At 34.7% G+C, this 14,014-nt stretch overlaps 1 protein-coding gene across 1 annotated transcript; it reads left to right on the top strand.

The window, feature by feature from the left end:
• Nucleotides 1–4,630: 4,630 nt before the first annotated feature.
• On the top strand, nt 4,631–6,102 carry LOC132041424 (heptahelical transmembrane protein 1-like). Its single transcript, XM_059432140.1, has 2 exons — nt 4,631–4,757; nt 5,411–6,102. The coding sequence occupies exons 1-2, from the start codon at nt 4,710–4,712 to the stop codon at nt 5,675–5,677; spliced, it is 315 nt and encodes a 104-aa protein (XP_059288123.1). The 5' UTR covers nt 4,631–4,709; the 3' UTR covers nt 5,678–6,102.
• The last annotated feature ends 7,912 nt before the right edge of the window (nt 6,103–14,014 follow it).

Here is a 14,014-nt window from a genome sequence, read left to right as displayed (position 1 = left end):
AAAATAACAAACTCTGTACAAAAGTACTATTTGTCATGTTGTTAATTATGGTTGGACAGTTGTGTGCTGAGTTGTATTTGTTTTGGGCTGTGCTTGATAATTGGGCCAGCAGCAACATAATCTGTGTTTGTGGGACTTGGGCTTGAGTGATGATTTGGCCCAAGTATTTCTTCATCTGGTCCAAATGTTTCCTTACATAGTCCAACATATGTGTGTTTCACAGATTTAGGAAATATCTCTTGACTTCTCCATTTCTTCTTCTTCACTTTGTTGATGGACATTATTGAGTTCAACATTGGTTTTCTTGGTAGATCGAATCAAATGTACGACGAGGAAGATGCCGTGCGCGTACCATCCAAGAAATCTAAAATTCCAATATTGCTCTTGATCGTCATGCTCTTCACATTTCTATATAGTTATAATTAAATATACTAGAAAAGCATCTTGCTTTTTTGGCATTATTATTGGGTAAACCCCCTTTCCTGATGAATATACCGGAGAGTGATCGATAAAAGCAAAAGATTTTGCGCAATTGCAATATCGCACCTTATGGACCTTATTATTACTACTTTATTTTACTTAGTAGGTTTTGGCCATAGATTTCAACTATTTTTCATTTTATTTGGAATTCATGACGTTAAAGTTAAAGATGGAGTTGTGTTTGGTTACACTTTTTGCAAAGGAGAGTAGAGAACACTTTATTTGAATTTTGTGAAGATAGAGTTGGAAAACAAGCTATAAGTTATTTTTCAAATATGAGATCCAACTTCAAGTTGGATTTGGAATTTTCATAGGCAAACATGATTTTCAAATAAAGTGAAAAATTACTCTGAAAAAAAGTGAATAATTCTTATGGCCAAATGGTCCTACTTCTCTTGAGTTTGGGTTCATGTAAATCAACAAGGTCAAGTTACATATTTGGTTAGTCAGTAAAAATAATTATATTTCGCTAGTTAAAAAATACAAATATGTATTCCAACTATTATTTTGTTGTGCGGATATACAGCGTAAAATTCTCAAACAAGAATTCAGCACAAGCCCAAACTCTTGGAATAGAAGCACAAGCCCAAGCTTAAGGCTAGTCTGTGAGAGGGTTACCAAGAGAAATAATATGGAATCAATTTTCCTAGGCCCATTAGAGCCGACTTAGCTCTTCAAGTTACTTCTCTAAGCTTGTACTAGATGGCGTATGTCCGTGCGCACTTTGGATTATAGTGTATCTATGCGTATGTAGTTATATTTGGGTAGTGATAATATATATATTTTGTATTACTAATAAACATATATAAGTTTGTCTTACTTTTTATGCATATATGTGTGTGTGTGTGTGTGTGTGTTGTATATATATATATATATATATATATATATATATATATATTCAAGACATGATTAATATAACATTGTAGTTTGTTGCTCCGTATCCAAAACTTTATTATAGTAGTGTTTGCTATGAATAATACAAAGTTGGCAAAAATTTATTAATATTTTTTAAAAGAGAAGACTTGTTTAAAAGAAAACTATTTTTCTTTCTTTGAGATAAAACAATAGTAATATTTAAGCATCAGTTGATACTTTGAATTTTAATTCGATTAATTTAAAGGTGTAAAATATTCTATTGTTAATGTATGTAGATTGGACCTAAACAATACTTATTATTTTTTATCAAAATTTGATTTGGATAATTCTAATTCAAATTATTAAATTAATTTTGCATGCTTAAAACGAAACATAAAAAAAAAATTAAATTTTCTATTTAAATGAAGAACTACTATTTTTTAATTTTTAGTAAATATTCTTGGTTTAGCTCATTTTACTTGTCATGTTGTCTTTTACACGATTTTTTAAGGAAACGTCGATTAGAATTATAATATGACTAATTTACCTTATTAATTATTTGATCTCCATTTAATATTATTTTTTTCTTTTTTTACGATTATTAACTCTTTTCACATTTATCGATTAAGGAAAAAAATGAAAAAGTAATTAAATTCTATCTTATTTTAAAATATAAATATTTTAAGTATGTTTATTTTAGTAAACATAACAAATAAATGACATGGCGGTATAGCAAATATAATGCTTTAAATATCTAGATTAGATCTCTCCAGCTAATATAAGAAATGAAAAAGAAAATTGTATGGTTTGACTACTTAAACCTTTTGAAGAAAAGCAATAATATGGGATCCATGTTTTTTGCCGTACAATAATTTCATTTGCTCCCTAATAGATTGATACGCATGTGGCAATGAATCCACCATTATTGATTTAATGTGATCTTTTGAAAATTACATGAATATTGTTTGATTTTTTTAATATGGGGTACACGTTTTCTTTTTGACATTGCTTGCTTTTTTAATATGATCCACTTTTTTTTTTTTTGGGATATTGCTTGATTTTTGTAATATGGGGTCCACTTTTTTTTTTTTTTTTTTTTTTTTATATTGCTTGGTGTTGGCGGAATGGCAAATACAATAATTAAATATCTAAATTAGATCTCGAAGTTAATATAAGCAAAGAAAGCAAATTGTATGGTTTGATTACTTAACCTTTTGAAGAAAAACAATAATATGGGGTCTATATTTTTAGATGTACATAATTTATTTCTTTCACTTAATGGGTTGAGACGACGTGTGGCAAATGAATCCACCATTATTGACTTAATGGGGATACTTTGAAAATTACATGAATATTGTTTAATTTTTTAATATGGGGTGCGCTTTTTTTTTTTGACATTGCTTTTTTTTTTTTTTTAATATACGATCCACTTTTTTTTTAATATTACCTAGTGTTTTTAGTATGGGGCCCACCTTTTTTTTTAATATTGCTTGGTGTTTTTAGTATGGGGCCCACCTTTTTATAATATTGCTTGGTAATTTTTAGTGTGGGGCCCACCTTTTTTTTTTTTTTTTTTAAGGTGATGATGACTAGAAAAGTATAGAAACCCACGTTTTTATATAGTTAATTTTTTAAGGTGAGGATGACTGACGACGAAAAGTATAGAAACCCACATTTCTATATAGTTAAAAAATAAATTATGAAATATCAATCTGTTGATTTAATGACTTGTTTTATGTATATCTTCTTTCGATAATGGTAAAACCTGAGAGCATAATAAATGTTTGGTAATTGACAGAGTAAAAAGTTACTAAGGACACGTGGCTATAAAAAGTCCTCATAAGAGAAATATTGCTTCAACACTGGAAAAATAAAAAAGATGATGAAATTCGTGTGTACGAGCACCTCCCAGAGGGTCAAAAGTACACAAACTTAATGGGCCAAAGCAAGTTTTGCTTAGCACCAAGTGGATATGAAGTTGCAAGTCCAAGAATTAGTGAGGCAATTTATGCAGGATGTGTCCCAGTGATAATTTCTGATCACTATTCTTTGCTATTTAGTGATGTTCTTGATTGGAATCAATTCTTAGTCAATGTTCCAGTTGAGAAAATACCAGAATTGAAGACGATTTTGAAGGGAATTTCTTGGAGCAAATATTTGAAATTGCAAAAAAGAGTGAGGAAATTGCAAAGGCATTTTAAAGTGAACAGGCCTGCTCAACAATTTGATGTAATTTACAATGTGCTTCTCTCAGTGTGGCTAAGGAGACTTAATTTTAGACTGGCTACTTGATCATTGTATTCACTAGTCTTTACTCATGCATTTTCACAGTTTTGATGTAGTTTGAATAACCAAATTTGTTAAGAAAAATGATTTTTTGTTCAAGAATGAGATCTTATTGAAACTGTCAATATCCGGTGTTGTATATTGTGGCTGTTTCGATATTTCTGTCAGCCCTGCACCTCTCTATATATATTGAGTAATGTCTGAGTTACTTTTTCCTTTCCATTTTCATTTATTTTATTTTTAAAAAGTCAACATCCATAACTCACACCTCCTTTTTTTTTTTTTTTTTTTTTTTTTTAAAGGTTAAACCAGCATCCTTTTATTCAAAATGGCAATAGCCGGGAGGACAAATGAGGGCCAGAGCCTAGTATGCTTGAAAGATTGGCATTCCAACCCGCGTACCTTCTATATACTTGTAAAGACGTATGATAGGAAATGCTGAAACAAAAGACTCGCCCTTATCTATACATGTCTATGGTGGCTCAAATAGAATCTCAGCGATGCAGTCCCCATTCTATCAAGCTGTACCAGTCCACACACTCCCCTTTGCCTTTTTGAAATTTTTATATATTGCTTAAAAAACATATTTACGTAATAGATTTAGTTATGCGAGTATTTATCTAAATTATCTTTTAATCTTTTTCACTAAATTAATAAGTATTGACCTTCCCTTGTCCTACCCTTCCAACTCGGAGACTGAAAAAGACCGCAATAATTGGAACAGTAAGGATAGATTCGACAATAAATAAATAACGTCTTATTTTTCTAAAACGTCAAATATCTTGAAACAGATTCGTCAAAATGGCTGATACTTGTGATAGGAGATAATACTAAAATATATATATTCTTGGCTGGTGTTTTCAATTAGAGATCTGCGGTGTGAACAGTCTCCAAGAAAAACTTAGCGTGATTAATAACAAATTAACTTAAATTAGAGTATTGATTTTCATTTAAAACTGAATTTAAATTTGACACTTTGCAGATTCATTAGAAACCACTTGAGTTAATTCTAAGTACTGCTGTATTAGTTTTCGTTGTCTAAGAAATAAATTTTGAGTTTTAATTTTCTTTTCTACAGGAATATTCCGATGAATGGAGATGCAAACATCTCTAACAATTCAAAGGTTTTTTCCCAGGTGAGTCACTTGTTCATACTTTAAGTATTGTTAATTAGTAGTACATTCATGAACTTTTAAGTTATTTAATTTCTATATACCGATAGTAAAAAGGAAATTTTACACTATTTAGTCGCCTAGAAGATAATTACAGGTAACATCCACAATAACTAGAACTAGTTACTTGAAAATAAAGTAAGTAACTCGCTATAACACGTCAACTACACCAACAGTGTAAAAATTCTCTAATACTAATAATGTATATAAGTCGAATAATCATTTCGAAGTAAAGCTTAAGTTCTGTGAACTGATAGTGAATAGATTTTTTTACCCTGTCAGATTAAATTTACCTATACTATCAGATTACTTTTCTTAGTAAATTAGATATGGTAAAATGGAAAATAAAGCAATAATATGCTATAACCGGTTAAGTTGCATGATTTGTTATCATACATTACAAAAACAATAGGAATTAGATTGAGCTCGTCGCTAATATGTCATTAAACAGTCAGTAGCTAATACGATTTTCTGATAATTCGACGCTAATCCGTCATTAAATAGGACAAGCAACAAATTTTTGTTGTTTAGCAACAGAAGTTATCTGTCGCTAATTTTTTTTCTCTTTAATGATAAAAATTCTTTACATTATCAGTGTGTCCGGCTTTGTCTTACAGGGAGAAACCAGGCTAATTGACCAACACTTACAAATGGGCATCACATTATCACAGAGTGCAGAAAATGAAGCAACTTGGCCATTCTATGTATTCTTAGCTGGTGCAATGTTCTGTCTTTTATCAAGCAGCATTTGCCATCTCTTCTCATGCCACTCACAAAAATTGAACCTTTTCTTGGTCCAAATGGACTATGTTGGCATCACAATCATGATCATCACATCCTTTTTCCCACCAATGTACTACATCTTTCAATGTTCACCACACTGAGGCAAATTGTTTAACTCACTGGGATCACAATTTTGGGAATTTGCAGTATCACAACTCTAATCTTTCCCGTGTTTTCGATTGGAAAATATCGATCGTTTTGGGCCGGGCTCTTCATGTCCATGGGCTGTTTTGGCCTCTTTCCTGCAATTCATGCACTTGTGGTGAACTGGAATGATCCTGTGAGGAATGTCACACTTGCATATGAATCTGCCATGGCATTGTGTTATATAATAGGGGCTTTTTTTTATGTTAGTCGAGTACCAGAGAAATGGAGGCCCGGATTGTTTGATCTAGTTGGTCATAGTCATCAAATATTTCATACATTTGTTATTTTTTGGTGAATTGACACACTGTGCTGCAAGGATTTTCTTGGACTATTGGACCCCACTAGGATGTGACAATGGATAGAGATTGATGCATTTTGATACAATGTGTTATGTTTTGATACATATAGGACCAATATTTTGTTATGTACGAAGAACTATGTATTGTGGAAGGCAGTTTTAGTGCAGATTTTACATGTTCAACTGAATTCATTATTTTCGACTCGAATATTATATATGCATATACAGAGAAAAATTAAAATATCTACAGACATACTTATTTTGAAGTGAATACTCTAAATTCTAGATAGACTGAAACTTAAATTTCTGAGGTGGTTGCATTTGACACCAGCTCTCTAACTTTCTTCAATTATCTATAAATGTTTTGGGCTTTGATTTAGGGATGGTTCGAGCACACTTGGGCCAAATAAAAGATTATTCGAGCCAATCTTTAGGGATGACAAAACCTGGCCCAGAACCCCCTTTAAATGTAGCAAGCCCGTTAATTTCGGTATAGGCTATTTTAACGCATCTGTTTAAGTTTTGACCCTATTTAAATAAGTTTACAAAAATAGCTCGTGGGTCAAAACTTGACCGCAAATTCTAGCATATTGCCATAAGTTCTGATGGATGGACGAAGACTTACCTTGCCACAATTCCTAAGAGATTGTTAGGATTTTAGTACAATGGTTTATAACTTCGGAACAAATTGTTTACAAGTTCTGGCAATTTGCCGAAATTTCTGATGCATGGAGCAAGATTGCCTTGCCACGAGTCCTGCCGAATCATCAGAACATTAGTACAAATTATGTCATAATTTTGAAATAAATTATTCAGAAGTCCTAACAAATCTCAAGAAGTTTTGATGGATGGGCAAGACTTGTCTTGCAACGAGTCTTTGGCGAATCATCAGCACTCCAATGCAACTTGTGTCATAACTTTTATGCAAATTATTTACAAATCAAGAAAGCTCGTTAGGACTTGCACATAAATTTTACTAGCACATTTTTACTTTAATATTGATCCAAATTAACTTCAAATGGCTCCAAATTTGATATTCAACCTTTTAATACAAATCATAAGTCTCAATGGTTAGATTCAACTCAAATCTTCAAAAATCAACAGACTCACTTTGTTTTCTTAACCAATCAAGCTCAACAATTCAACTTAAACAATTCATTTTTACCCTCATGACGAGTTTTTACAGCCACATAAATGTTATGGCATGTTTAAGGCCTCAAGTTTTAGAAGTTTAACAATCACAAAAATGCTATGACATGTTTTAAATCATAAATTTTAAAAGTTTTTATTTCTTTTTAACTTTCTTGTCGATGCAAATTATGCCACATAATATTGTTGCATGTACGTAAATTAAATCCTTAATTCATTGGTACGGTCGTCGTGTTAATTAGATCATTATAACAAAGATGACGGGACCTTATTAAAAGAAGTTAAGAGTGGAATAAAGACTTGGTCCAGTGATTATTATCAAGGTACAATATTTCAGAGTCATTTTCACCTTGACTAAAAGTGGTAACACTAATCAATTGTAGATATTCATAGGGTACTTAATATTTTAACCAAAATCACTACTAGAGTGAATGAGCTGCGCGCCAATTACGTTTTCATTTAAGTTTTGGTAATTTCGTATCACTATTTACGCTTTTTCTCAATTCACATGTGAGATAATAACCCAAATTTGTAGTAGTAACTATCTTAAGCTTTATTTATTTTCTCTGTTATAGTATGGATAATAATTAGATACTTATTAAATTCAAACTTCTAATTTAGATCATATACAAGCTGTCTGCTGTTCTTTTTATAGAAGTGTACAAAATGCATAATTAATACTTTTTATCTTCCTCCTTTAATACAGCAGATGAATCCAACCAGATATATGGGAAATTTAAAAATTTAAGATGATTTGAGGATACTGTTTATATTTAGTTCCTGATTAAGGAAATTTTATTAAAAAAATTGATATTAGCGTTTTAGAGGAAATTTTCAGTCGAAAGATGAATAATTATTCTTGTTCAATTTTTTGTTCAATTTTATATGTCTTCTCCCTGTCAATGTTGTAAAAGTTACGTTGTTATAAACTTTTTAGCTTCTAAGGTCAGTAAAAATTTGTATAATCAACCCCAGTTTGTATGAGATTGAGACATAATTGTTGTTGTTGTTTAGCTTCTATATACTAATAAAGTAATAATGTAATTAATCGGGTCACTTAAAAAATTAATAATATCTGATCATAACTAATCGGTAACCTGAAAAATAAGGTAGGAATTTGATACAAAGAATTAAAAATAATACCCACGGTGTAAAAAAATGTCTAGTGTAATGTATATAACTTTTAAAAAAAGGATTTAACTTATACCCATCGATAATATAAATGATTTTTATACATTCGACGTATTTTAATTTGTTGTAGCAGATAGTTAATCTACTTTATTTATCAGGTTACTAATTTCACTTTTGTTATTTACAATACGTAGACTATAGTGGGCTCTTTGAAAATGTTGTCAGGTGCGTGTCTGATCCTCCAAAAGTAGTGCCTTTTTAGAGAATCATTCAATGTTATAACACAGGATGTGGCCTTTAATTTAAACTAAGAATATGTTTAGCATGCTGTTTCAAAATTTGATGCCTTTATACCTCCCAATGTATACCAAAAAAAAAAAAAACAAGAAGAAGAAGAAGAAGGTAAATGGTAGTAGTAGAGTTATCAGTTTGTATGTAAATGTTGTAAAGTTTTATCATGTAATTAGTTGTGAACAACTACAAGATACATTTTTCATGTTGTTATTTTTTTTTCCCCTTGTGATGAAGATTCTTTTGTGTTGTAATTTAACGCTCAAAATTGAATTTGATCAAAGTGTATTTCGATCAGTTCTATACTCTATAAAGATTGTACCGGTGCTTTCTAAGTCCCCGTATTGCAGCTCTTATTCAATCCAATTTGAGCCTAATTCACAAGTTAGAAGACAACGTAAAAGGCACGGCTAAAACCATCACTATCTTGGAAAATTGTTAGAAGAAGGTGTAGAAAATTTCTAAAGTATGTCTTACGCGTAGTTCAATCTCACTACGAGTTGGAATCCAATGTATATGGGGTAGAATTTTGTCTGCAGTCACATTTCTAGTCTCTCGTGGGACCATTGAATGGTCAGTTTTTGGTAATCTTGATGGAGCCTTCCTAGTCTAATTTTTCTTCTTTGAAATATCTTCTGGAAAACTACTGAATATCCTTGTCCATGGACCACTAGTTTTGCAGAAATTTTCGTTCCAGTGTGCATTAGGCATGGTGCCATCATCAACATTAATATTGGTGTAAGTCAGTCTCTGTGGTGAAATTAGATGGTAATTGTCACACCCCAATCTTCATCAGGGCATGACGGGCACCCGACTCTCATCAGAGTCGAGCGAACCCTTAAACGTTAACTCAAACCCCCTTTTTTTTTTTTTTTTAAAAAAACAAGAATTGTAAATGAAATATCAAAGTCGACACGTAGCTCAAGGCATCTCAAACATGATATATATATATATACACGACATAGAACAAGGCGAGCCAAAAAGGCCTCCGCCATTTTTGTACAACAAAACAATGGCCGGCAAGGCCAAACAGTAACCAATCTCCCACGCTGACCGTGCACTTCTACACAGTATGACCCGCACAATATATAAGACTATACCCAAAACAGGACAGCCTCGGAGCAAATGGAGTCGCCGACTCCCGCTTGACTCCTCTAAATAGCCGGGTCCCCTAGTTGCGTCCCGAACTGCGGGCATGAAACGCGACCCCAGGAAGAGGGGGTCGATGCGAATATGTACTGAATATGTAAAGCAACACTAAAACATGAATTAGAAAAGTACAACAGTAAGCAAGTTTAGGATACCCAATATGAATTTAATGCCTAAATAAAATAGTCCCCTCGGACGGCCGCTTCCGGCCTAATAATAATGACAATAATAGTGATAATAATGATAACAACAATGATAATAATGATAATAATCCCCTTCGGCGTGCTGGTCCCGACATACGTCTATCCCCGGCCCCTTCGGGCATGCCGGTCCCGAATAAAATGATGGTTCCCTTCGGGCATACCGGTCCAACATACATCTATCCCGGCCCCTTCGGACATGCGCGGCCCCGATATAATAATCCTAGCCCCGCCGCATGCCACTCGTGACATACGACACCCCCGGCCCCGCCCGGGCATGCCACTGCGTGACATAATACTAATCCTAGCCCCTTCGGGCATAATAATAATAATAATAATAATAATAATAATAATAATAATAATAATAATAATAATAATAATAATAATAATAATAATAATAATAATAATAATAATAATAATAATAATAATAATAATAATAATAATAATAATAATAATAATAATAATAATAATAATAATAATAATAATAATAATAATAATAATAATAACGTTGGGGAATGTAGACATGAGTCGAAAGTGGAATAAAATAGTAAAATCTCGCACCCCCTTTGGAGTGGTTTTGAAGAGTCTTATTTAATAAAATATCGCACTCCCTTCGGAGTGGTTTTGAAAAGTCCTATATAATAAAATATCGCTTAGTAGTTGGGACAATAGCCAAAGGTTTTTCTTCAATTAAGGTACAGAAATAAGTCAAATAAAACGATAGGAGGGGATCCGTGAATAGTGGGCCCGCCCCAGGCCAACGGAGGTGGCGTACGCAAATTACATACACTAAGCTTTATCGAGTCATTTATGAAAGTTTCAAGGCAATTCGATTACATTTATGCAAGTTATAGATGTTTGAGTATTTTTCCAACAATATATAAAGATCCTAATTCAATCGCACTGAATGAATAGTACTCAAATTCAGACTCGGATTTCTATGAACAGAATAACCCCCGAGGCTCAAATCCAAACCTAGTACACCTAGGACATGCCAAGAGAAGGAAAGGAATGGCTTTACAAACCTTACGGGTGTCTTACGCTCGCTTAAACTCAAATCCCGTTTCGTCCAAAATCTGCAAATGGTCAAAGTTACCAAATATAAATCATATACCTTTAAGAGTTTATTTTCGGCCCGAATTTGCCTACAAAAATTTGGGCAGCATCTCCTCTATAAATCTAACGTCCCCGAGAGTTAAACTCGGCTTAAATGACAACAACCAACCCAACAACAACATCAAGAACATCAACAACACCAATAAACGCTACAAAACACATATTAACATAGATAGTCTTCCTTTCAACATAATACATCAACTTCCGTTCTAACTTCACACTTTTCATCCAATATCGACGTTTTCATATTTATCTATTAATTCAAGACCATTCAAATACATTTCAAACACATTCCTCATTATTCCTCAAAATGCACAAGTTTTCCATCAAACCATAATCCATCCCAACTTCCTACAATTGCAACGAAATTACAAAATTGCATTGTCATCTTCCAAATTCATCCACAACAACATTAATTCACAACACATTTTTATCTTCTAATTTCACTTACAACAACCATCATAATTTATATCTTACAATTTCATTTCCCTAATTACATAAACTATAATAAAATCATATACTTTAGACAACAACTTACAACAATTTTCTCATGCCAACTAAGACCATTAGCCTTCCATTTTCATCACAAGACTCCAACAACACAAATAACATACTAAATAACATTTATTCATCTCCCTTCACCTATGGCACTACACGGCCATGACCCCTACTTCCAACTTCAACTAAATTGATTCAACTTTCACTTTCAATTCATATTCCACAATAACCACAACTAAAATATAACACAAAATTCAACACCAATTCCATGCACAACCATGCACATACACGGCCATATATATACACACACACACACGGCTCACACACCACAACTCACAATTTCATGCTTTTCATTCAATTCCACATATCATAACATATATATAACCTTCTATAACAATAATAAAAACATGAAATTCTCACCTTTCCAATAAATTCTTCTTGCCAAAAGAAACACTTTCTTGCCAAGATAATTATGCCACTTTGAAGAACACCTTGAGCTTAGTAAGGATTCAAGAAGAACCAAACTTTCGAATCAAAGGCCAAGCTCCCAAGAATTTTTCTTCTTTTCTTTTTTTTTTTTTTTTTTCTCTTATGGCCGAAGGCCTCTTCTCCTTTTTCTTGATTTTTCCTTTTGTTTTCTTGAAATTTCTAGAGATGGTCATATATATATATATATGCCCCCCTTAATTTGTCACATGTTTGGCACATGGAAATTTTTATTAATTGGGTGGGCTTGGCCTATTGATGGCATCGCCACCCCCCCCTCTCTTTGGGCCTCATTTTTTTTTGTTCATTCAAGCCCAATTGGTTAAAGTCTCGTTTTGTAATTCCCGAGACTAATGTTCAAAAATTTCGATTTTTCCTTAAGCCTTCTCCATTGTTTCCGCATTCCAGTTTCCATAACCGGCATACACATACTAAGAAAAATTTAAACTTGACCTTATTCCTTGCAAACCAAAGTTATTTTCAAGTTTTCCCAATACGCAAAAATACCGGATATAACATCCTCCCCCCCTTTAAAACATTCGTCCTCGAATGTTAACTTAGCCTAATAGGTCTTACAAGTATTTTGGGGAAGATTCTTTAGGTGGACGGCACATATAAATCATTCATTGATTAAGACAATCAATTACGAAATTTAGATTACCTGGTGGTGCATCCTGTGGCGCCTCGGGACACGGTCTCCCACCTAGTGCATAGATACGATGTGGTCCTCGCACTGGAACTAGGTGCTCTACCTCCGCCCTACCTCGACGGAAGAAGTTTGGGGTTCGTCTCGGGGCTCTTCGAGGGTGACGACGCTCGCTACCGAATCCCCGTGAATAGTCGCTAATCTTTTGTGGGCAATCCCTAGCATAGTGTCTCGGATCCCCACAAGTATAACACACGCCCCAGCGGCATCGTCCTACGACGCCTCCCGCAAGTCGCACATCGAGGAGGGGGCATCACCTCGCCCCCGACCCCGCTCGCCGCCGAGGACCCGACGCATAGGAAGAACTCTGTCCCTGCCGAGGGAAAGTCTCTCTATCCCGCTGAGGTCCATGAAACTGTGAAGGTGCACTATACTGGGGTCTGCTCCCGCTAGTGGCACCCTTACTCCGACCCTCTGTCTTGGCTCTCTTGGGCTGACTACCACCCTGCTCCGACATAGCCTCTCGTTAACGCTTACGGTCCTCTGCCCCCTGAGCATAAGCTCCGAACACGAGCTATATCCATACCCGGCCGCATCGCTCTTCGGCATACAAGTCTCCCCGCAACTCGGCTCCAATCCCATTACATATCGGTGAACTCTATCTTCCATTTCTGCGCAATAGCAGGGGCACATCCTAAGGAATCGAACTCCACACCATATTCTCTAACGGATACGCTACCTTGTCGCAAATTAAGGAATCTATCAACCCTTGCTCTGCCTCTCGACTCGGGTGGCATATAATGACGCAAAAAGGCATCCGAGAATTCGCCACGCCGTCGGCGGAAGGCGTCACTACCTCTCGATAATCTCCATGACCGATACCGGTAATTGCTATACCGTAACCTTTAGGCGGCTAGCTCATCGGACTCCGTAGCTGATGCCTTCATTATATTTAAAGTACGCTCGCATACCATCTATAAACTCCCGAGGATCGACACAGGGTCCATGCCCTTAAACTCGGGGGATTTAATGAAGAAAATCTCTCGTGCGGCGCTAGCGACCCATCCGGATACCTGCATGATCCTTATCCCGTCGTCACCGCCGGGTAGCAAGTTTTGAGTCAACAAACGTATAGCATCTTTCATTTCTCTAATCTCCCCGACGGGGCATCGGGCGACCGAGAGGTCGAGATACCGTCTTTGGATATTTGGCTGGGTCGGATCGGGTGCCCCTCTTGGCTCCTCGGGAGAGGGAGGTGGGAGGACTCTGGGACTGAATGCGTATTCCAGCATAAGTCCGAGCTCTAGTAGACCTGGGGGCTTGGCTA

Source organism: Lycium ferocissimum, unplaced genomic scaffold, assembly GCF_029784015.1.
Source record: "Lycium ferocissimum isolate CSIRO_LF1 unplaced genomic scaffold, AGI_CSIRO_Lferr_CH_V1 ctg10167, whole genome shotgun sequence".
Lineage (NCBI taxonomy): Eukaryota > Viridiplantae > Streptophyta > Magnoliopsida > Solanales > Solanaceae > Lycium > Lycium ferocissimum.
Note: the sequence above shows the minus strand (reverse complement) of the source record. Positions and strands in the feature narration are given on the sequence as shown.

Bases quoted from the DNA above. Each gene is read 5' to 3' on its own strand.
- LOC132041424 (XM_059432140.1), top strand. From the start codon at position 4,710: ATGAATGGAGATGCAAACATCTCTAACAATTCAAAGGTTTTTTCCCAG. The intron at 4,758-5,410 runs GTGAGTCACTTG...TTTGTCTTACAG, and splicing joins ATTCAAAGGTTTTTTCCCAG to GGAGAAACCAGGCTAATTGA.